This window comes from Apium graveolens, chromosome 4, assembly GCF_009905375.1.
Source record: "Apium graveolens cultivar Ventura chromosome 4, ASM990537v1, whole genome shotgun sequence".
In the NCBI taxonomy this organism is placed as follows: Eukaryota; Viridiplantae; Streptophyta; class Magnoliopsida; order Apiales; family Apiaceae; genus Apium; species Apium graveolens.
In genome coordinates, this window is record NC_133650.1 from 84381315 (window position 1) to 84407926 (window position 26612).

The 26612-nt window shown below is 33.8% G+C and overlaps 1 protein-coding gene across 1 annotated transcript; it reads left to right on the forward strand.

Moving 5' to 3' along the window:
- Positions 1-23120: 23120 nt before the first annotated feature.
- Positions 23121-26386, forward strand: LOC141718131 (uncharacterized). Its single transcript, XM_074520503.1, has 2 exons — positions 23121-25808; positions 25909-26386. The coding sequence occupies exons 1-2, from the start codon at positions 23153-23155 to the stop codon at positions 26274-26276; spliced, it is 3024 nt and encodes a 1007-aa protein (XP_074376604.1). The 5' UTR covers positions 23121-23152; the 3' UTR covers positions 26277-26386.
- Positions 26387-26612: the final 226 nt, after the last annotated feature.

The window sequence follows — 26612 nt, forward strand, 5'->3', positions numbered from 1 at the left end:
GGCAGTCCTCTCACAAGATCTTTCTTGACTAGTTCATTTATATTGTTGAAATTTAAATGAGAGAGTTTCTTGTGCCAATTCCATCTTTCTTCAATTGATGCTCTACTCATCAGACAGATTGCAGAACCATCAGTACTTGTTGAAAGCTTAGCTTCATAAATGTTACCACGCCTGAATCCTTTCAGAACAACTTTGCCTGTAGATTTACTTACAACTTCACAGTGTTCTTCAAAGAAATCAACATGATAACCTCTGTCACAGATTTGACTTATACTTAGCAGATTGTGTTTAAGTCCTGAGACCAGAGCTACTTCTTTAATGATGACATTCCCAAGATTGATATTGCCATATACCAATGTTTTTCCAATGTTGCCATCTCCATAAGAAACACTTGGGCCAGCTTTATCCACAAAGTCTGATAGCAGGGCTTTATTTCCAGTCATATGTCCTGAACATCCACTGTCCAGAACTAGGATGTTTTTCCTGTTGCCCTGCAATCACAAAGACCACTAATAATTAGTTTTAAGGATCCAGACTTGCTTGGATCCTTTGGCCTTATTAAGTTTGTTAACATTTACAGCGGATTTAGCATCAGAGTTTATGTTAACATTTTTCTTATCAGAATTTACACTATCAGACTTTGAATCAGAACTTACACTAGAAGGAACAATGGAAACTTTCTTTAAAGAAGGTTTTATTTGATAATAATCATAGTACAAACTATGATATTCCTTACAAGTATAAATGGAATGCCATAAACTACCACAATGAAAACAAGGATTTTGTAGCTTGTATCTAACAGACTGACTCTTAACTCCTGACTTTGAAGGTAAGGAGTTTATGTTCTTATTCTTCCTGCAAAAAGAAACCAGATGGTTAGAACTTCCACAGTTATGACACGTTTTCCTAGGAGCTTCAGGAACAGACTTATAATCATTGCTTTTATTCACTCCTTCCTTTCCATTTCTATTTTTCCTAGGTGATTTTACCTTGTTTGCATTCTTAACATCTTTCAGCTTATGCTTAAGCTGCTTCTTAGTCATTAAGCCTATGTTGACTTTATCTGTCTTTTCCTGTTTTAGTTTGTCAGAAGTTAATTCCTTTTTAACTTCTGATTTCTCATTAGCAGACTTTACAACTACAAACTTGACAGGTTTTAACTTTGGCTTTTGTTTAAAAACTACAGGCTTAATACTTTCAGTTCCTTTATCAATCTTATCCTCTCCATAACCTAAGCCCTCTTTCCAGTTTTCACTACTTAACAAATTCTGAGTTGTTCTGCCAGAGTTAGTCCACGTCCTGATAACTTCTCTTTCCTTTTCTAACTCAGTTTTTAGAGATTCATTCATTTTTAGCACTTCATCCCTAACATAAAAAGCATCATCTCTATCTTTCTGACTTTGATGGAACATAACTAACTCATTTTCTAAGAAATCATTTCTTTTCTTAAAAGCAAGATTTTCAGAAGTTAATCTTTCACATGTTAAAGTTTGATCTCTATAACTAACAAACATGGTTTTAAGATATCTTCTCAACTCATTTATATCATCAGTATGAAAGGCATAAGTAGTTTGAGATACCTTTGATTCAGCAGCTTCAGGACTGCTTTCAACACTTGCCTTATCAGCATTTGCCATCAAGGCATAATTCTCCTCACTTTCAGAATTTGAGGTGTCTGTCCAGCTTTTCTTCTATGTGACAAGAGCCTTGCCTTTGTCACTCTTCACTTTCTTGCAATAAGGAGATATGTGGCCTTTCTCACCACAGTTGTAGCATTTGACATTTGTATAATTCTTCTTATCAGAACTTGTGCCTTTCCTGGAAAACTTCTTTCCCTTCCTGAACTTCCTGTATGCAATCTTTGTGATCCCTTTCACCATAAGAGCACACAGCTTCATCATCTCCTCATCAGCATCCGTTTCAGGCAAGCTTTCAGATTCTGAGTCATCATCACTTTCAGAATTTGATGACTCAGTTTCAGACTTTATGAAGAGAGCTTTACCCTTGTCTTTCCTTGAGGTAGCTGCCTTGGGGGATTCTTCTTCAGCCTTAAGAGCAACTGTCCTTGACTTTCCACCTTTCCTCTTGCTTCTTTGTTCCATCTCAAGTTCATGAGTCTTGAGCATTCCATAAATTTCATCAAGAGTTGTTTCATCAAGATTGTAGTTGTCTCTTATTGTTGTCGCCTTCAAATCCCAGCATTCAGGAAGAGCTAACAGGAATTTAAGGTTTGAATCTTCAAGATCATACTCTTTATCAACCAGTGACATATCATTCAAGAGTTTGACAAATCTATCATACAAATCAGTCAATGACTCATTAGCCTTTGAGTCAAAGTGTTCATACCCTTGAGTGAGTATTGTCTTCCTGTTCTTCTTAATTATATCAGTTCCCTGACACCTTGTTTCCAGAGCATCCCATATCTCCTTTGCAGTCTTGCAGTTTATTACCCTGTTTGACATTACATTATCAATGACACTATGCAGTAAGTGTCGTACCTTAGCATCCTTAGCAATTGATGCGATATCTTCAGCAGTGTAATCACTCTTCTCCTTTGGTAAAGTCTTTACTGCTTTACCTGCAACTGCAACAGCGAGCTTGGTTGGTTTGTGAGGCCCTACCTTGATTCTATCAAGATATTCTGGATCTGTAGCTTCCAGAAACATGGTCATCCTCACCTTCATATGGCATATTCAGATGGTCTCAATATGGGAACTCTGATAGTCTCATATCGGCTTTGAATTTGTATTTTAGGAGGTTCTTCAGTTTTGGTGGGCTTAGTTGGAGTTTCTGTATCAGACATGATTGTGTTTGGATCTTAAACTGTTTGTGTGTTAACAGATAGGCTCTGATACCACTTGTTAGGTCACACACACACTGTAGAGGGGGTGAATACAGTGTATAGTACAATCAAGTCAAACTTTAATAACTTAAGTAACAGAAAACAAACTTTACTAAAACAATAAACTCTGTTACAATATGAAACTGTTACCTCTCAGTGATGAACAAATATCAAGAGAGATGCTAGGGTTATAATAAATAATCTTCTCGAATATGATAACACTTATAGTGTAAACCCTATGTCTGTGTTTATATACTACACAATTACAAGATAATCGCTAATTGATATGGAATATAGTTCTGCTTCCTAAAATATATCAATCAGATATCTTTTCTTCCAAGTATTCTATTCTTCATAGAATTCCTTCTTCATGCATATCTCTTCTTATGTTTGTCTCGATCTTCTTTCCTTTAATCAGCTGCTGTCCTTATCTGAACGTCCTTCAGTACTTAAGTTCTGATATCCATCTTCTGATGATATTTCCTGATAATATAAGTACTAATATCCTTAAGTCCTGACTTCCAGTAAGTACTGATTTATCCTGTTTAAGTAAGATCTGAAAATTAAACATAAATCATATTAGCCATGACATTATCAAATATATCTTATAGATTCCCGTTCGACGTTCCCAGAACGTTTAACACTTAACCCAATCCGCTCTATCGCTTACTTTAAACTTACAAGTATAATTACAAGTATACTCATATAACACATAAAATAATATACTTCCCTTAAAACTCAATACTATAGTCAAAACGACCACTTATACAATCTTAGAATCGAAACGACTCAATCCTTCCTTTTAATTCACATAATTCGAACCAATACCAAACAAATAAACCAAATAATTCTTAGTAACTTTACATGCATTTACTTAGTGAAATCCTAGAATCAAATAAACCACTTTTACAACCATAATCCATTCGGCTTTATCACAAAACACAATCCAAGAATCAAACAATGACATGCAAGTACCAAAATCACTTATAAACTTGAGTTCAAACCAATAATTCATCCTTTTAAACCAAAATCCTTTATAAACTTAAATCAAAACCCCCTTTTTAAATAGTAAAGATTCGAACTTAAACCATTTAATCAAATCAAAAGATTCTTTAAATACTTAAACCATAATCAAACTAAGCAAACAATCATTCTTCTCCTTTTAATTCACAAAATTCGAACCCAACATAGCACAAAACCATCCAAAATCACATGCAACTAGTCTAATGCTATCATTTATACTAAAAATCATTTAAATCGATAAATTTATTCATAAAATCAAGTAATCATTTTGATTATAAACAAAAACTAAAAACAACTAGCATGCAAGTCATAAAAATCAATTTATCCTCCTTTTAATTACAAAACCCATTCGGGTTTTTCAAATACACACACATGCACACACCATTTTTGACATGCAACCTTTAACTCATATATTTATCTTGCCAAAATCCATTATTTAATCATTTTACTCAAGATCAAACAAAGTTATAGCTTGAATACATAAAATCTTATATGCTTGCAAATAATTTTCTTAAAAATAAGATTTTATAGTCCACACCAAACCCAATACTAAATATAAGCAATTATATCATGGATCATCAATCAAACCTCATTTGGAAATCAAAATCCCATTTTATTTTTCCAAAAAATTCGAACTACACCAAGTCAAAACCAAAGAAAACACAACATATAGCACACTACGCTTCTCCTATGATCATACACTAAGAAATTGAGATTTTCTTAGATATAATCAAGAGAAGTTGATTTTGAAACTAGCTTAAATACTTACATGCAAATGGTATATGATTAGAAGATCGAAAATGATGACTATAGGTAGCAAGATCTTTGAATTTGGACTAAATTTTGATGTTGCATGCAAGAGAGAGAAAGGGAGAGAAGGAGAGAGCTGAGAGAGAGAAGAGAGAAAAAAAAGAGAAGAGAGAGAAGGAAAAGAGGAAGCAAAGAAAGAAAGAGTGGCTGGGTGGAGAGAAGAAAAAGAGTGGGGGGGGGGAGTTTATATCCAAAATGGCAGGGGCATTTTGGTCTTTTGCCAACCCAACTCTAGAATCTTCGTTTTATTTAACTCAAAACGAATTTAATTAATATACAACCCTCTCAGAAAAGATGAAATTTCATGAATAATAATTTTAGAATATAGATCTCGAAATTAGCTTTCTAGACATATTTTTAAAATAATTTTTGAGCGTACGGTTTATTTTCTATAAATTTTAGAAGATTGCACTCAAAATAGAATTAAAACTCGATAAAATCATTTTAAAATACATCGATCACCAAATAATTCCATCTATCATTTTTGGAAAGTCCCTAGGACTATTTCGAAGATAAAAAAATAAATTTCACACTTTAACCATACTCGGATAATTTTATTAAAATATATAAAGGTTCAATAAACCTTATTTTAAATCAAATAAATCCCTTCAAATTATTTAAAAATAACCAAAGCACATAATCAAGCACATTCTCAAGCAATAGCACATATTCACATACCACGACTCATATCGTAACACATTCGATCATATGAATTCCCCTTTTTAATTAATATTCACTTTCTGCGTAACGGGTCGTGTCCTGTCTAACGGCCCGATGCTGAGCGTTTTCAACTATCCTTCTCAATCATTCTCTTTATACCAACTGACACATCACTGGAATATAATACTCACTTAAACATTTCTATTTCACATAATAACACATAGTTCACATCTAAATACCTTAATCTCTTTTTAAGACGGATTCCGTTCAACTTGACGGCCCGACAACACAGCTTATCCCCTAAGCTGACTCATCAAACTGGAACGGGTCATTTTACGTTCCCAGTTATTGTAACGCCCCCAAATCCGGGGTCAAAGGATTTGGTCGTCACTATAAAACTTCAATCCAAATTAACCTGTTAAATCAATAAATAAATGCCAGCGGAAGATAATTATCATAAATGACCCCAAACTACTCCAAGATCTTTTAAGGTTACAGTTCTAGAAATAAGATATCCAAATTCCACAAATAAATTTTTCTCACTTTCTTTTAAAACTCTTTTCAACAAATCTCAACTCAAAACTAAACCCACTAGTATAAATTCGAAATGAAGTGTACTAGGCCCAAATACAATACACAATTATAATATAATATAATATAAACAACTTTACATAATAAAACTTACACTAGTCCGCAAACCCTGGACCAACCACCTTTGAAAAGCTTCTTCTTTGCTTCCTCAAATTATGCAGCTAAACAGCGCAGCTAATCCTCACTGGAGGTTAAATTTAAAAACAGGCAAGTATGAGCGAAAGAAATGCTCAGCAAGTTCATTATAATATATATGGTTGTTTTGACATAAAACCGACATCTGCATCAGAGCAGAACCTGTTAAAATCATAATTGCTGAATCATAAAATTCTAGTGGAGGAGCCTCAGAATTGATTCCTTAATCGTATTCAAAACCATTTTGATATTTTTGAGCGAAATGCTTCAGCAATACTTTGAATCTTGACGAGAATAAAACTCGTAAAACAGTGTTTACGGAAATATCGTAAACCACAATAACATGAAATAATGATCATGGAAGGAATCATAAACTTTACTCAAAACCGAACTCTTGAAATTAATACTTATTTTGTTATCATATAAAATTAGATATCACTACGAACTTTGATGCTCACAACATCCCATACTGAAGTCAACACCAATCATCTGTACTAATACCACCTTTGATATTTAACAACAAACTAAGTATTCTCAAAATAAGAAACTGAATCAAAACCACATTTCATCTTTTATCCGAAAACAAAATACTTAATAAATCATTCCTTGTAAGATGTCAAAAGTAATATAAAAATTTAGATTGGAATCCTCGAACGACGGTGTGTTGCCGCCGGTGATCAGCCGCGGAGCAACACCGGTATGCCTAAGTATATCCAACTAAACAAAGGGGTACCCAAGGCACATATCGGCCTAGCAAGGTGTTATATCCTGTATAACACATAGCTCACGCTGGACCGCCGCCACAGCCTCTTACGCAACCATCCAATCTTAAAACATTTTTATTGAAAGGGGTCATAATACTCGACACCCTTATAAATTTTATTCTCCCATTCACTTGGGCAGAAAACCAAAACAACGTCATCTTTCTCAAAATCCACAACATTTATAAATCCGATAATTGGATAAGTAAAATCACTTAGCCACTCTGAACATAGAATAGCGGACGAATACTTGCATAAACAGAATTATTTAATTCAGCGATATGTAAAACATTTATCTATCTTGAACTAAATAGAGAAAACAATACTTGCATGATACGATTCAAAATAAATATCACTTGAACAATAAGTGATGATAGAAATACTTGCATAATATAATTCGAAATAAACGTCACTTGAATGATAAGTGAAGTCAGGAGTACTTGCCTTTGGGTTTTTAGCAGTTAGTCACACTCGTAAAGACGCATCTATTCTGACATTCTGTCTTAAAACATCACCGTCCTTCTTTTCAACACTTGACTGATATGCCGCTCCTGCAATTTCTAGAAGCCAGTTATCCAATTCCATTCCATCTCACTCTTTATCCAACATCTTGTCTTGATCAACTCGAATGATCCGCACCTATAATTAAAATATAGAACTTTAATTGTCTAATCAATAACCACTCGACGAACTACGCGTCAAAAGCCTATCGTCTACCCATACGATAGCCCACACATAAATATAACAGACAAATACAGGACTCTTGATCCACATATGCACATAATTCACATAGCACGTAAGCACATAATCCACGTATCACATAATTCATATCACAGATGACTCGATTCGTCAAAAGGTTCGACTCGATAAGTTTAAAACTGAAATCGGGTCAAAAATGTGATTTATCTATCAATAATCGACTAAGAATAACTTGTAAAACAAGCGAACTTTCGAAACAAAATGATTTGGGTCTCGAAAGTATTTTTATTGAAAGCGGAATATTTTTCTGAGTCTGTACGCGTTCGTTTCGTATTAAACGGACAAACGATTTATTTAATATGAATTTTTGAACATTTTTCGGAATTAAAACAGGTCTCTGAATCATTTATAACTAAATAATAGTGCACGAACACTCGAAATAATTTTATAAGAATTATTGAGCCTGGAAAATAATTTAAAATAATATTCTCTTGGAAATCGGATAGCACCTCCTCTATTTCTCGGACTGCCAGTCGATATCATATCGACACAACCAACAACAATCAACACAATACTTTATATTTACGCGTATAAACACTCCAGAAATAAATAACACGGCTACCAGAACCAAAACTCGGACCAAGAGTGACTTCTCCAACAATTTCTAAAAATTATGAAATAAATATATAAACACTAACATGCTATAATATACACAAGTACGAAGGCGGAATTTCGGAATCGTTACCCAAAATAAATTCTGATCAACCCGAAGAGAAAATCTGATGTCCGGAAAATATCTCCAGAAAAATCCGAAATTAATGGTCATAGACATATACATGCTGAGATACCATGTGGAGTAATCACCACCTCCAAACTCTTTTTCTACGCCCCGAAAATAAATTAAAACGGAAATATAACGGAAATATACCCCGCAAATTTTCTTCTCAAAACCTTGCAATATATATACCTATGCGTAGGTATTGAAGCGCTGATCGTTTATATATATACCAATTGAAATTTGGATATACGGTTGAGAAGATATGAATTTTTGAAAATTAAAAGTATATAAACAAGGAGAGAGACAGAGAGACAGAGGGGGGAGAAACTGTTTTGGTAAAAGGAAATTGGGGGGGGGGGTTTGGTTTGTTCGGCAGGTGGGGGTGGTGGCCTCCTGCCACGTTTTCTTCTTTTTTTTTTTTTGTTTTTTTCAACAGATCACAGCAACATATCCTTATTTATATCTGAAAATTTTGTTTTGCCCCGCATTTCTCAACTTATCGAATAAACGCGCCGGTAAATAAAATCAGAAAATTACCAAACAAATTCTAAAATTCTCAGAATAATTAAAAATTAATAAAATAAATTTTTTATAATTTTTAAAGCATTTTTGAAACGCAACTCATACCTGCATTTAACAATTAACGAACCGGGCTGCACTTAAAACAAATTCATAAAATCACAAAAATAGTCTTAAAATATTACAAATATCCCGAAGTTTATAAAAACATAAATTTCAAAAATTTTAAAACAATTTTTGAAATGCAATTTATACCCGCTTTTAGCAATTAAACGAATCAATGCGCCGGTGAAATTAATCCCAAAAATTTCCAAAATAATTTTAAAATTCTTAGAATATTCTAAACTTAAATAAATATGAGTTTCATAATTTTTGATGAATTTGCAATTAAATACGGATTTTACAAATAAATGAAATCAGAAAATCACACAGGGCTAAATAATTGATGAAATATTGATTTCTAAATTTTATAAAATCCCAAAAATAATTATTGTAATTATAAAGTCATAAAAATATTTTTGAAAGATAATTTAAATATTTATGAAATTAGATTTTCAATAAAATCACTTTTAAAGACAAAAACAAAACGATACGACTCAGTATTTAATAATACAAATAATTCTCAATCACAACTAAGTCACACACAATTAATATTACATACAACACATAGCAGACATAATATCCATCCAATCCCTAATATTACTAAACGAACTCAATTTACCGATATCAATAAATGATCGGTTTTCAAATAAACTTTTGAAATTAATACATTTAAGGAAATATTTTCAGATATTAACAAGGACCGATATAACACTCAACAATTAGCACATTACCAATTAATAACATAAACTCGTCAAATAGGAATAAAATATCCACCATTTTATTCCTTCTAAATCAGAAAATCACATAAACATATTCAAATATTAATAATAATAATTCTGAAAATACGGGATATCACAATCTACCCTCCTTATAAGGATTCCGTCCTCGGAATCAGCAGAAGACAGCACTTAGGGTTTTCTAACCAACTTTCCATTTCCAAGTAACCTCAATTTTCCATAATCTTAAACAAATCTTGTATTCCTGGTATAATAAAACTTTTACAGGAGCTTCACTGTGTACCACTGTTCCGTCTACATCCTTTGACCAATTCCTCAATAGAATCGCTTTACTGATTGCGAGAAAGAAGAATAGAGAGAAAGATAGAGAGAAGAAAAGAAAGAAAGATAGAGAGAGAAATAAAAGAAACAGATTGACTTCGCTATACGCCCCTGATATTCTAATCGCATTGCATTCCACTGTCGTCCTTCGTAATTTCATCACATCGCCTTACTTTGACTTGAACAAGATAACTCAGCTTAACTTGATTGGCATACCTTCGAATGTTTGGGATGACAAAATCATGGAATTTCAAAAAGAAAAGAATTTGATACCATAACGGAACCAAAATCTGAATTTGAGAAAAAGTATTGTTGAAATAAAAGAATAACTGAGAGATCAATATGATCAAACGAACTTGGTATTGCGTGTCCAAATTAAGACACTACTAAAGGTTGTTAACCTTCATGTATTCACAATACACACAAGTGATGGCGTCCCATCCAACTCCTATCACACAGACAGGGATACCTTGTGTCCCCTATAGTTAGGGTTGTTCATCTCATTCAGAATAAAAGAATATGAAAGAAATTGAAAATCAAATGAATAAAGCTGACAAGATTTCAAAGCTGATATTTCTGAAGGAAATGAAATCCAGAGAACAAAGTTATGTCACCAAATAAGCAAATGGTGTCACATCATCAAGAAACTATCCACCAAATAAGAAAAGTGGAATTAATTATCATAAGTTGACAGAGCTATCAAAACCGGAAAAAAATAGGCTTCATGACAGCCTCTGGCACATTTAAAACACAGATAGGATTGAAAATGAGTGTTAGGGAATATATCCTTTAACAATTACTTCTTTTTGAGAGATGTCAAAAGGAATTATAGAAAGAGAAGGTATTGCCAAAGTCTTAATATTTATCTTCTGTTTGAATTCTTCTGTTGACTCGTCATCCGATTCTAGATACTTCTTCATTTTCTAAGGATATCGATAATCTCCATCGTCGTCGAATCGTAGTTTCAGAAGATTCCACAATAGAAATTTGCAGCTTCCCGGAGTTCCATCCAGTTCAGCACAATCATCTCAAACGAATGCGCCTATCTTAACTTATTCGTTGGTACTATATCCAATAGTCCAACAGGAACTCGATATGAGCTCAAACGTCCTCACATAGCTATACACACTCCTACATACTCTCGTTTCTAGTTTACTATAACCTCAGCTCTGATACCAACCTGTAACGCCCCCAAATCCGGGGTCAAAGGATTTGGTCGTCACTATAAAACTTCAATCCAAATTAACCTGTTAAATCAATAAATAAATGCCAGCGGAAGATAATTATCATAAATGACCCCAAACTACTCCAAGATCTTTTAAGGTTACAGTTCTAGAAACAAGATATCCAAATTCCACAAATAAATTTTTCTCACTTTCTTTTAAAACTCTTTTCAACAAATCTCAACTCAAAACTAAACCCACTAGTATAACTTTGAAATGAAGTGTACTAGGCCCAAATACAATACACAATTATAATATAATATAATATAAACAACTTTACATAATAAAACTTACACTAGTCGGCAAACCCTGGACCAACCACCTTTGAAAAGCTTCTTCTTTGCTTCCTCAAATTATGCAGCTAAACAGCGCAGCTAATCCTCACTGGAGGTTAAATTTAAAAACAGGCAAGTATGAGCGAAAGAAATGCTCAGCAAGTTCATTATAATATATATGGTTGTTTTGATATAAAACCGACATCTGCATCAGAGCAGAACCTGTTAAAATCATAATTGCTGAATCATAAAATTCTAGTGGAGGAGCCTCAGAATTGATTCCTTAATCGTATTCAAAACCATTTTGATATTTTTGAGCGAAATGCTTCAGCAATACTTTGAATCTTGACGAGAATAAAACTCGTAAAACAGTGTTTACGGAAATATCGTAAACCACAATAACATGAAATAATGATCATGGAAGGAATCATAAACTTTACTCAAAACCGAACTCTTGAAATTAATACTTATTTTGTTATCATATAAAATTAGATATCACTACGAACTTTGATGCTCACAACATCCCATACTGAAGTCAACACCAATCATCTGTACTAATACCACCTTTGATATTTAACAACAAACTAAGTATTCTCAAAATAAGAAACTGAATCAAAACCACATTTCATCTTTTATCCGAAAACAAAATACTTAATAAATCATTCCTTGTAAGATGTCAAAAGCAATATAATAATTTAGATTGGAATCCTCGAACGACGGTGTGTTGCCGCCGGTGATCAGCCGCGGAGCAACACCGGTATGCCTAAGCATATCCAACTAAACAAAGGGGTACCCAAGGCACATATCGGCCTAGCAAGGTGTTATATCCTGTATAACACATAGCTCACGCTGGACCGCCGCCACGGCCTCTTACGCAACCATCCAATCTTAAAACATTTTTATTGAAAGGGGTCATAATACTCGACACCCTTATAAATTTTATTCTCCCATTCACTTGGGCAGAAAACCAAAACAACGTCATCTTTCTCAAAATCCACAACATTTATAAATCCGATAATTGGATAAGTAAAATCACTTAGCCACTCTGAACATAGAATAGCGGACGAATACTTGCATAAACAGAATTATTTAATTCAGCGATATGTAAAACATTTATCTATCTTGAACTAAATAGAGAAAACAATACTTGCATGATACGATTCAAAATAAATATCACTTGAACAATAAGTGATGATAGAAATACTTGCATAATATAATTCGAAATAAACGTCACTTGAATGATAAGTGAAGTCAGGAGTACTTGCCTTTGGGTTTTTAGCAGTTAGTCACACTCGTAAAGACGCATCTATTCTGACATTCTGTCTTAAAACATCACCGTCCTTCTTTTCAACACTTGACTGATATGCCGCTCCTGCAATTTCTAGAAGCCAGTTATCCAATTCCATTCCATCTCACTCTTTATCCAACATCTTGTCTTGATCAACTCGAATGATCCGCACCTATAATTAAAATATAGAACTTTATTTGTCTAATCGATAACCACTCGACGAACTACGCGTCAAAAGCCTATCGTCTACCCATACGATAGCCCGCACATAAATATAACAGACAAATACAGGACTCTTGATCCACATATGCACATAATTCACATAGCACGTAAGCACATAATCCACGTATCACATAATTCATATCACAGATGACTCGATTCGTCAAAAGGTTCGACTCGATAAGTTTAAAACTGAAATCGGGTCAAAAATGTGATTTATCTATCAATAATCGACTAAGAATAACTTGTAAAACAAGCGAACTTTCGAAACAAAATGATTTGGGTCTCGAAAGTATTTTTATTGAAAACGGAATATTTTTCTGAGTCTGTACGCGTCTGTGACGCCCTCCAAACCCGGGGTCTAGATTTGGGGGTCACTCGCCAATAAACCAAAATAAAATAATCACAGCAGAATAATATAATAAATACGACCCCTTTTACCTACACTGGATCGATCACAGGTTATAGTATGGAACAGGCACTAATACGAACCAACTGTTATTACAGACCATAGTCTAATTAGTTTTATAACTTATTCAAATTTTATTACAAACCTCTAGACTAATTAAGCGTCCCAAACTGTCTACCTGGAAACACACCAACTATTTACAAGCACAAAACCTCTGGTCAGACCTGGAACTTAAGCTTGCTCTGGCCTAGCTGAAAGAATCAAGAATTGAAACAAGTATGAGCGAACGAAATGCTCAGCAAGTAATGAATAGATTATGATTTGGAATAACAACAGTATATCTGATGAACAAAACCAACTAAGCTAACTGAACAGTATCAAAACTGATAAAAATTTGATAATAAACAACATTTGCAATATATTATGTTTTGGGATTGGAATCCTCGAACGACGGTGTGTTGCCGCCGGTGATCAGCCGCGGAGCAACACCGGTATGCCGAAGCATATCCAACTAAACAAAAAGTACCCAAGGCACATATTGGCCTAGCAAGGTGTTATATCCTGTATAACACATAGCTCACACTGGACCGCCGCCACGGTCTCTTACGCAACCATCCAACCCATAAAACCATTTTTCCGTCAAAGGTGTCGAATCAAATGACATCCTTAACCACATAACTCCCCATTTCTCATGGTCCGGAGTTTTCTCAACAACCAATGGAGAAATAACCAGAACAATTAGTTATTCGCTAGTCTCAATTTAAAGCTTCACTGTATAGAGTAAGTTATAGCGAAATGTAAAAATATTTAACTATTCTGAACTTAGAATAGTAGAGAAATTGAAAGGATAAATTCAGAGTTAATAACACTTGATTTGTAGTAGTGCCTGTTCCATACTATAACCTGTGATCGATCCAGTGCCAACCTGAGACGCCCTCCAAACCCGGGGTCTAGATTTGGGGGTCACTCGCCAATAAACCAAAATAAAATAATCACAGCAGAATAATATAATAAATACGACCCCTTTTACCTACACTGGATCGATCACATGTTATAGTATGGAACAGGCACTAATACGAACCAACTGTTATTACAGACCATAGTCTAATTAGTTTTACAACTTATTCAAATTTTATTACAAACCTCTAGACTAATTAAGTATCCCAAACTGTCTACCTGGAAACACACCAACTATTTACAAACACATAACCTCTGGTCAGACCTGGAACTTAAGCTTGCCCTGGCCTAGCTGAAAGAATCAAGATAAGAAACAAGTATGAGCAAAAGAAATGCTCAGCAAGTAGTAAATAGCTTATGATTTGGAATAACAACAGTATATCTGATGAACAAAACCAACTACAATAACTGAACAGTATCAAGACTGATATAAATTTGATAATAAACAATATTTGCAATATATTATGTTTTGGGATTGGAATCCTCGAACAACGGTGTGTTGCCGCCGGTGATCAGCCGCGGAGCAACACCGGTATGCCGAAGCATATTCAACTAAACAAAAGGTACCCAAGGCACATATTGGCCTAGCAAGGTGTTATATCCTGTATAACACATAGCTCACACTGGACCGCCGCCACGGTCTCTTACGCAACCATCCAACCCATAAAACCATTTTTCCGTCAAAGGTGTCGAATCAAATGACATCCTTAACCACATAACTCCCCATTTCTCATGGTCCGGAGTTTTCTCAACAACCAATGGCGAAATAACCAGAACAATTAGTTATTCGCTAGTCTCAATTTAAAGCTTCACTGTATAGAGTAAGTTATAGCGAAATGTAAAAATATTTAACTATTCTGAACTTAGAATAGTAGAGAAATTGAAAGGATAAATTCAGAGTCAATAACACTTGAATGGTATGTGAACATATAAATATTTGCATAATAAGATTCAAAATAAACGTCACTGGAACAATAAGTGAAGTTAGGGTACTTGCATAATATAATTCGAAATGAACATCACTTGAACGATAAGTGAAGTTAGGGTTACTTGCATAATATAATTCGAAATGAACATCACTTGAACGATAAGTGAAGTTAGGGTTACTTGCCTGGTATGCTCAATAACCTTTTACTTTAACTCTGTTTCTAACTGCTGGCTACTATCTCCGTCTAACACTTGACTGCACTCCTTGCTACTCGATTCTATAAACAAAAGGACTATCTTAATTGACAGAACTAAACTCAATCGACGTAACTATACGTCTTGACATCTACCCGACCGTTTATAATTAACATGGCATTTTAAAACTGTAAACAGATAGCATATATATCACGTAACACGTAATCATGGTATTCATATAACACGTACTCACATATTTCATGTAATACATAAGTCAAATCATTAAAAGGTACATCTCAGTGCGTTCAGAATGAAAATCAGTTCAATATTAGCATTTATCGATCAAATACCGACTCAAACTGATACACAAATCAAATGACATTGCAATACAATAAAAATTAGGTCTCAAAAGTATTTTTATTGGAAGCATCAATAAATAAATGCCAGCGGAAGATAATTATCATAAATGACCCCAAACTACTCCAAGATCTTTTAAGGTTACAGTTCTAGAAACAAGATATCCAAATTCCACAAATAAATTTTTCTCACTTTCTTTTAAAACTCTTTTCAACAAATCTCAACTCAAAACTAAACCCACTAGTATAACTTCGAAATGAAGTGTACTAGGCCCAAATACAATACACAATTATAATATAATATAATATAAACAACTTTACATAATAAAACTTACACTAGTCCGCAAACCCTGGACCAACCACCTTTGAAAAGCTTCTTCTTTGCTTCCTCAAATTATGCAGCTAAACAGCGCAGCTAATCCTCACTGGAGGTTAAATTTAAAAACAGGCAAGTATGAGCGAAAGAAATGCTCAGCAAGTTCATTATAATATATATGGTTGTTTTGACATAAAACCGACATCTGCATCAGAACAGAACCTGTTAAAATCATAATTGCTGAATCATAAAATTCTAGTGGAGGAGCCTCAGAATTGATTCCTTAATCGTATTCAAAACCATTTTGATATTTTTGAGCGAAATGCTTCAGCAATACTTTGAATCTTGACGAGAATAAAACTCGTAAAACAGTGTTTACGGAAATATCGTAAACCACAATAACATGAAATAATGATCATGGAAGGAATCATAAACTTTACTCAAAACCGAACTCTTGAAATTAATACTTATTTTGTTATCATATAAAATTAGATATCACTACGAACTTTGATGCTCACAACATCCCATACTGAAGTCAACACCAATCATCTGTACTAATACCACCTTTGATATTTAACAACAAACTAAGTATTCTCAAAATAAGAAACTGAATCAAAACCACATTTCATCTTTTATCCGAAAACAAAATACTTAATAAATCATTCCTTATAAGATGTCAAAAGCAATATAATAATTTAGATTGGAATCCTCGAACGACGGTGTGTTGCCGCCGGTGATCAGCCGCGGAGCAACACCGGTATGCCTAAGCATATCCAACTAAACAAAGGGGTACCCAAGGCACATATCGGCCTAGCAAGGTGTTATATCCTGTATAACACATAGCTCACGCTGGACCGCCGCCACGGCCTCTTACGCAACCATCCAATCTTAAAACATTTTTATTGAAAGGGGTCATAATACTCGACACCCTTATAAATTTTATTCTCCCATTCACTTGGGCAGAAAACCAAAACAACGTCATCTTTCTCAAAATCCACAACATTTATAAATCCAATAATTGGATAAGTAAAATCACTTAGCCACTCTGAACATAGAATAGCGGACGAATACTTGCATAAACAGAATTATTTAATTGAGCGATATGTAAAACATTTATCTATCTTGAACTAAATAGAGAAAACAATACTTGCATGATACGATTCAAAATAAATATCACTTGAACAATAAGTGATGATAGATACTTGCATAATATAATTCGAAATAAACGTCACTTGAATGATAAGTGAAGTCAGGAGTACTTGCCTTTGGGTTTTTAGCAGTTAGTCACACTCGTAAAGACGCATCTATTCTGACATTCTGTCTTAAAACATCACCGTCCTTCTTTTCAACACTTGACTGATATGCCACTCCTGCAATTTCTAGAAGCCAGTTATCCAATTCCATTCCATCTCACTCTTTATCCAACATCTTGTCTTGATCAACTCGAATGATCCGCACCTATAATTAAAATATAGAACTTTAATTGTCTAATCGATAACCACTCGACGAACTACGCGTCAAAAGCCTATCGTCTACCCATACGATAGCCCGCACATAAATATAACAGACAAATACAGGACTCTTGATCCACATATGCACATAATTCACATAGCACGTAAGCACATAATCCACGTATCACATAATTCATATCACAGATGACTCGATTCGTCAAAAGGTTCGACTCGATAAGTTTAAAACTGAAATCGGGTCAAAAATGTGATTTATCTATCAATAATCGACTAAGAATAACTTGTAAAATAAGCGAACTTTCGAAACAAAATGATTTGGGTCTCGAAAGTATTTTTATTGAAAGCGGAATATTTTTATGAGTCTGTACGCGTTCGTTTCGTATTAAACGGACAAACGGTTTATTTAATATGAATTTTTGAACATTTTTCGGAATTAAAACAGGTCTCTGAATCATTTATAACTAAATAATAGTGCTCGAACAATCGAAATAATTTTATAAGAATTATTGAGCCTGGAAAATAATTTAAAATAATATTCTCTTGGAAATCGGATAGCACCTCCTCTATTTCTCGGACTGCCAGCCGATATCATATCGACACAACCAACAACAATCAACACAATACTTTATATTTACGCGTATAAACACTCCAGAAATAAATAACACGGCTACCAGAACCAAAACTCGGACCAAAAGTGACTTCTCCAACAATTTCTAAAAATTATGAAATAAATATATAAACACTAACATGCTATAATATACACAAGTACGAAGGCGGAATTTCGGAATCGTTACCCAAAATAAATTCTGATCAACCCGAAGAGAAAATCTGATGTCCGGAAAATATCTCCAGAAAAATCCGAAATTAATGGTCATAGACATATACACGCTGAGATACCATGTGGAGTAATCACCACCTCCAAACTCTTTTTCTACGCCCCGAAAATAAATTAAAACGGAAATATAACGGAAATATACCCCGCAAATTTTCTTCTCAAAACCTTGCAATATATATACCTATGCGTAGGTATTGAAGCGCTGATCGTTTATATATATACCAATTGAAATTTGGATATACGGTTGAGAAGATATGAATTTTTGAAAATTAAAAGTATATAAACAGGGAGAGAGACAGAGAGACAGAGGGGGGAGAAACTGTTTTGGTAAAAGGAAATGGGGGGGTTGGTTTGTTCACGGGTGGCAGGTGGGGGTGGTGGCCTCCTGCCACGTTTTCTTCTTTTTTTTTTTTGTTTTTTTCAACATATCACAGCAACATATCTTTATTTATATCTGAAAATTTTATTTTGCCCCGCATTTCTCAATTTATCGAATAAACGCGCCGGTAAATAAAATCAGAAAATTATCAAACAAATTCTAAAATTCTCAGAATAATTAAAAATTAATAAAATAAAATTTTTATAATTTTTAAAGCATTTTTGAAACGCAACTCATACCTGCATTTAACAATTAACGAACCGGGCTGCACTTAAAACAAATTCATAAAATCACAAAAATAGTCTTAAAATATTACAAATATCCCGAAGTTTATAAAAACATAAATTTCAAAAATTTTAAAACAATTTTTGAAATGCAATTAATACCCGCTTTTAGCAATTAAACGAATCAATGCGCCGGTGAAATTAATCCCAAAAATTTCCAAAATAATTTTAAAATTCTTAGAATATTCTAAACTTAAATAAATATGAGTTTCATAATTTTTGATGAATTTGCAATTAAATACGGATTTTACAAATAAATGAAATCAGAAAATCACACAGGGCTAAATAATTGATGAAATATTGATTTCTAAATTTTATAAAATCCCAAAAATAATTATTGTAATTATAAAGTCATAAAAATATTTTTGAAAGATAATTTAAATATTTATGAAATTAGATTTTCAATAAAATCACTTTTAAAGACAAAAACAAAACGATACGACTCAGTATTTAATAATACAAATAATTCTCAATCACAACTAAGTCACACACAATTAATATTACATACAACACATAGCAGCCATAATATCCATCCAATCCCTAATATTACTAAACGAACTCAATTTACCGATATCAATAAATGATCGGTTTTCAAATAAACTTTTGAAATTAATACATTTAAGGAAATATTTTCAGATATTAACAAGGACCGATATAACACTCAACAATTAGCACATTACCAATTAATAACACAAACTCGTCAAATAGGAATAAAATATCCACCATTTTATTCCTTCTAAATCAGAAAATCACATAAACATATTCAAATATTAATAATAATAATTCTGAAAATACGGGATATCACAGTTATTAATATACAATAAAGACAATTAACCAACAAAATCATTTAACCCTTTATTTAATCACATAATTCATAATTACATCACAGAATTATACTTTATTCACTTAATCATGTCGCGAATTTCCCAGTCGCTACAACATCAATATGATACGAATTATTCTTAGTCTAATATTTAATTTGATTTATCTCGGATCAGTGGTTTACATTATTTTATTTTAGCCCGATGTACAATACACCGACCAAATCAAACTAATTATTTTTAGTTTAATTTTGTTTAAACTAAACTAATAAGATAATTTTGTTTTAGACTAAATAATTAGTATATATGATTTTATTAAATTCTGAATAAGTAGTCTGAATATTTAGTTTTATGGAGTTTTTTTAAAGTCCGAATCAATAAGATAATTTTGTTTTAGACTGAGTAATTTGTATATATGATTTTATTTTTGTTGGTCAAATTGTATTTTTTTTTGAGTTTTGTGTTAGTCTGAATCAATTGTATAATGTATTTTTTTATTTATAAATAAAATATATTATTTTGTTTATCCAAGTTCATTAATATATTTTTTTAGGAGGATTGATAGTATTATGATTTTATCTTAACTCGATTCGCATGATTTATAAACTAAATCTTAATAATTATATTTAGTTTGTTTAAATTTAATTTAGCCCGAAATAACAAATTAGAATAATATAGAATTCGATATGAATTAAAATATAAATTAGTAAAAGAAGTTGAATTTAATATAAATTATAATGATATAAAGTTCAATATAAAATAGAATTGAAATTGTTAAAACAATTTAGGAAGTTGACTTGAATATCAATTATAATTAGAATTGATCGACCCAATAATTGGAATGAGGATAATTAAGTAATTTCAGCAAGTACCGACCAACCGACTACTAAACTTTTAATATTTATTCTATTACTATATTATAATAGACGAAACATTAAAAGTTTGGTAGTCGGTTGATCAGTACCTGCTGAAATTACTTAATTACCCTTACTTATTATACTTCTAATTATTGAGTCGATCAATTCTAATTATAATTGATATTGAAGTCAACTTTCTCTATTAATTTGCCAATTTTAATTCTAAGTTTGGTAGTCGGTCGATCGGTATCGGCTGGAATTACTTAATTACCCTTACTTGTTCTAATTCTAATTATTGGGTCGATCAATTCTAATTCTAATTGATAATTGAAATCAACTTTCTCAATCTTCATTGATACTTTTATATTATTTAAAAGTATATAAAAAAACTGGAATAATTATAGCCAGCTTTGACGAAGACGGGCTTGACCACTGCACAAAGACTGATGGAGTTATTTGTACAGATTTATTAGTGTTTAAAGAGATGACACCCACGCCATGGAATTAGATTGGAGCAAGATGGTGGGTAACGTGAGAGGCCTGGCGCTTGCTTTATCTTACATGCACCACAACTGCACTCCACCTATAGTTCATCGAGGCATATCATGATATCAACTAACAACATACTATTGAATTCTACTATGGAGGCAGTTGTTGCTGACTTTAGCGCATTAAGGTTGTTAGACTCCGATTCATCCAATCAAACTAGAGTTGCAGGCACTTAAGTTTATGTTGCTATACTCTTTCCCTCGCCGTGTTACAACAATACAACTTACTCTACGAGTTGTTTTTATATGTTGCAGCTAATGTTTTACAATTTAGAACTTCAGAATATAGACAGCAAGGGACTTATTATATGACTTTTCATCATGTAGGAATTAATTTCAATGTAATTAAAGAGCGGAAGTATTGTTTTGAATTTTCTTTTGTAATTAAAGAGCGGAAGATTATTTTGATTTTTTCTTTGTTGGGTATGTACTTTGACTTCCGGAGTCCTGTAAAAGTATTGAATATGTCTATATTTAAGCCAGCTATTTTTCTTTACTTTCTTCTAACTGATACAAGTACTGGAAGATAACCAGGTGATACTTGGAAGTTGGAACTAATTTGTAGCTTTACAATATTATTACATTTAGCATGGAGAAGACTGTCTATCTTCTGAATTAACAACCCTGTTCTTGTTAGCACAATCTTTGATTAATACATATAATTAAAACAGTGTGTGCGAATAATAATGTGCGAGTATAAGTGTGAAACACAGAAAATAAACGAAAGAGATAAGGATATCAGAGAGTTCTCGAGTCCAGTTGAAAAAAAATTGTCTCCTTAAAGCTATTTCGTCTCTCACCGTATGTGCGAGCCGACAACCTCCAAGGATAAAACGAGAAGACGGTGTCGTTATACAAACAGCACCTTCGGCGAGTTAGAATAGAGTAAGAAACTATCACCGAACTGAAAGAAAAGGATAGAGTTTGTGTTTAGAGACGGCTGTGTGTGGTATCGTATGTGATGATTTACCCTAATCCCTATAACGATATTATAACAGACTCTGGATGACTTGTGCGCTACTATTTATGATTAATTAAACGCATTAATTAATTGTCGATTAATAAATCAAATCCGTAATTGAATCTATTTTATTATGTCGTCAAATTAAATTATAATAATTTATTATGTCGTCAAATCAAATTATAATAATTATCTGTATCAAAACTGGAATAATTATTTGAGCCCAAACCCATACCCTCCCTATAACGATATTATATTACGATTAATTAAACGCGTTAATTAATGATTGATTAATAAATTAAATCCGTAACTGAATCTAATTTATTATGTCGTCAAATCAACTGAATCTAATTTATTATGTCGTCAAATCAAATTATAATAATTATCCGTATCAAAACTGGAATAATTATGATAGGGACTCTGCGCTACTCTTTACGATTAATAAATGTATCAAAATTGGAATAATTATTTGAATCCAAGCCCATACCCCTTGAAATTGCGTAGAATGGAGCAACATCTTAATAACACTTTTAAACACTACTAAAGTGTTATGCTATATAAAATAATGAAAACCTTTTTTCCAATTCAATGTGGGATCAAGTTTGTTTACAACATTTCCACCTTAAAGTGACCCACTTTGGATGATCACATCTCATTCATTTCTTAATCATTTTGAGTGTTTCAAATTGCCTCGGAAAGCTCTTACGGAGAAGAACATACTCCAAGCGTCGCCCACTCAAGAACGACTCAAAATGACTGACAATGTAGGGCTCAATACCCACATTTTCCAACAGTTCTTTCACCAAAGTGCAGCATAAAAAAACTTAGTAGAAGCAAGGGATTTCATAAAAAAAAATGGTTTCATCCTCTTGGATAAATTATGTACTCCTACTTCTAGTCCTACGCTTAGCTATGGTTGAGGCTGGCAATAACTCATCGTCTTCGTTGGTGGAAACAACCAGGGAAACTGAAAGAGAAGCTCTTCTTAGCACGGGATGGTGGGAAAATCAAATTTCTTCAGCTAACACTTGTAACTGGATAGGCATCACCTGTAGTAAGGCAGGGAGAGTCATTTCTATAGATCTTAGTTCAAAGGAGATTTATATAACTGGTGAGCTAGGGAAACTCAACTTCTCTTCCTTTCCTTACCTCCAAACACTTGATCTTTCTGGCCGTGGCCTTACTGGAAGCATACCCTATCAGATTGGAATACTTTCAAAGCTCAAACGTCTGTCCCTTCAGTACAACGATCTCACTGGCAACTTGCCTTCTTCCCTCGTTAACCTCTCTCAACTACAGGTACTTGATGTCAATACAAATGATCTCAGAGGTTCCATCCCTTCTGGAATAAGCAGCTTCAAGAATCTACTTTTTCTACACCTCGGCTACAATAAACTCACTGGCGTCATCCCACCGGGACTAGGAAATCTGAGTAATTTGGTGACGTTATATCTTCAGGGTAATAAATTTACTGGTATGTTACCTTCTTCCTTGGTTAACCTCACTAAATTACAGATGCTTCAGGTATCTGACAATGATCTCAGTGGCTCCTTCCCCTCTGGAGTAAGCAGCTTCGAGAATCTTGTTTATCTTGACTTTGAATATAATAAATTCACTGGTTTCATTCCTTGGGAATTAGGAAAACTTAGTAATTTGGTTAGTATAAAGCTTCAGAACAATAACTTTAATGGTACATTACCTTCCTCCCTGGTTAACCTCACTCAACTGCAGATGCTAGATGTATCTGGCAATGCCCTTAGTGGTTCCATTCCCTCTGGTATAAGCAGCCTCAAGAATCTTTTTTATCTAGACCTTGATAACAATAAACTCACGGGGTTCATTCCCTGGGAACTAGGAAATCAGAGTAATTTGGTCAGTTTATACCTTGGGGAAAACCAACTCACAGGTACAATCCCATCAGCTTTTGGATCCTTGACTAAACTCAAAATAATGGATCTTCATCACAATTGTCTCACTGGCAAGTTACCTTCTTCCCTGGTCAACCTCACTCAACTACAGGTGCTTGATTTTTCCAAAAATTATCTCAGCGGGTTCATTCCCCTGGAACTAGGAAATCTGAGAGATTTAGACACTTTAGACCTTGGGCAAAACAATCTCACAGGGTCTATTCCATCGGAATTAGGCTCCTTGGGTAATCTCAGCCACCTGAACGTTAGTTTTAATCAATTCAGTGGCTCATTAAATTTTCAGCAGGCTAAGTTTACTAGTCTCAAAAAACTTGATGTCGCTAATAATTCTCTCACTGGCTATATCCCTGTTTTTGAGGCCTGCATTAATCTTCAATATCTAGACCTCTCGAACAATTGGCTTAGTGGACACATCCCAGAAGAACTTAGGCATTGCCCTTCGTTGGAAGTAGTGATTCTGAACAGTAATAATTTGACAGGAAATATACTTAACCAAGTCAATGGCTCTTTAGATTTTGTGCGGGCTAACCTGTCTAAACTCATGAAACTGGATGTCGCTTATAATTTTTTCACTGGATCCATACCTGTTTTCAAGAATTGCGACAATCTACAGTATCTAGACTTCTCCAACAACTTTTTCAATGGACATATTCCAGAAGAACTTGGAGACTGCACTTCTTTGGTGTCTTTGAGTTTAAATAGTAACAATTTAACCGGGAGCATACCTGATAAATTTCAATGTCTGTTACATTTAACTTACTTGAACCTCTCGCACAACCATTTTTCCAAAATAATCCCACCCACAAATTTCCCATATAAGCTCCACAAATGTCATAATGGTGAATTGACTTCCCACAGGAGAATGTCAGTCTTGCCCGTCCTTTACATAGTCCTTCCCCTTACCATCGGTCTTTCCCTACTGTTACTAGCCTTCGTGTACTTTGGTCGACCTACCCGTGCAGCAAATCAAAACAAAATGAATGTGAGGAATGGAGATATGTTTTCAGTATGGAACTTTGATGGAAACGTCGCATATGAGGATATCATAAGAGCAACAAATAATTTTGACATCAAATACTGCATAGGAACTGGTGGCTATGGAAGTGTATACGAAGCCAGGTTACCGAGTGGTAAGATTGTGGCGCTCAAGAAACTTCATCGCCGGGAAGCCGAGGATCCAGCTTTTGACAGAAGTTTTAGAAATGAGGTGCATGTGTTGTCAAATATAAGACACAAGAATATCGTGAAACTCTATGGTTTCTGCTTGCACAACCGATGCATGTTTCTTGTTTACGAGTATATGAAGAAGGGAAGTTTATTTTGTGCCTTGAGAAATGAGGCCCATGCTGTGGAATTAGATTGGACTAAGAGGGTAGACATTGTAAAAGGTATAGCGCATGCTTTATCTTACATGCACCATGACTGCACTCCACCTATAGTTCATCGAGACATATCAAGTAATAACATTCTTTTGAACTCTAAAATGGAGGCATTTGTAGCTGACTTTGGTGCATCAAGGTTTCTAGACCCTAATTCATCAAATCAAACTATGATTGCAGGCACTCTTGGTTATATTGCTCCAGGTTAATTCTTCATCTCATCATTTTCATTTTTTACTCGAAATTTCTACCTTGCAGATATATACTGTAAACTTGAAATGTTCTCTAAATTCTAAATCTACAGAGCTTGCATACACGATGACTGTGACTGAAAAATGTGATGTGTATAGTTTTGGAGTGGTGGCATTAGAAATTATGATGGGAAGCCATCCAGGAGACTTCATCTCATCATTCACAAATAGCAAATCCACTCAAACTAGATCGTTGAATGATATATTGGACACTCGCCTCCCACGTCCAACCAGAGAGCAAGAACTAGACATTATTCTTGTTTTAAAGCAAGCATTTGCGTGTTTATGTTCAAAACCCAAATTTAGGCCATCTATGATTACTTTATCTCAGGATTTCTTCCAAACCCCGAAGATAATGGCCGGGGATTCTATCTACACCACTTCAATTGAAGAAGTTATTAATTACTCTACTATTGTATGATAAAGCATGATAACAAGTAATGTGATCCGGTTCTAGACATTTATGCATGTCGTTATTCTTGTATATTTCCTGAAAACCTTATGACTGTATAGAGTCTTATGTTTCAGCCATCTGTGATTGGTTTATTACAGAAGCTTTCATAAACTTCAAAGATAGTTGTAAATTCTATCTATGACAATTTTTTAAATTCAGAAATTTCGTTCAAATGGGACCGTGAATGTACAGTAATTGTATGGTGCCCAGGGCTGGTCTTAGGCTCATGCACTAAGGACTAAGGTGTTTCCTATTGATAATGTGCATCGTTATCCATGGGTGCCGTTTGAGGGAATTTAGGGG

What these genes read in the sequence shown, in the direction of transcription:
- LOC141718131 (XM_074520503.1), top strand. Translation starts at nt 23,153, where the DNA reads ATGGTTTCATCCTCTTGGATAAATTATGTACTCCTACTTCTAGTCCTA. An exon ending in TCTTGGTTATATTGCTCCAG is followed by an intron (nt 25,809 to 25,908) that starts GTTAATTCTTCA and finishes CTAAATCTACAG; the next exon opens with AGCTTGCATACACGATGACT.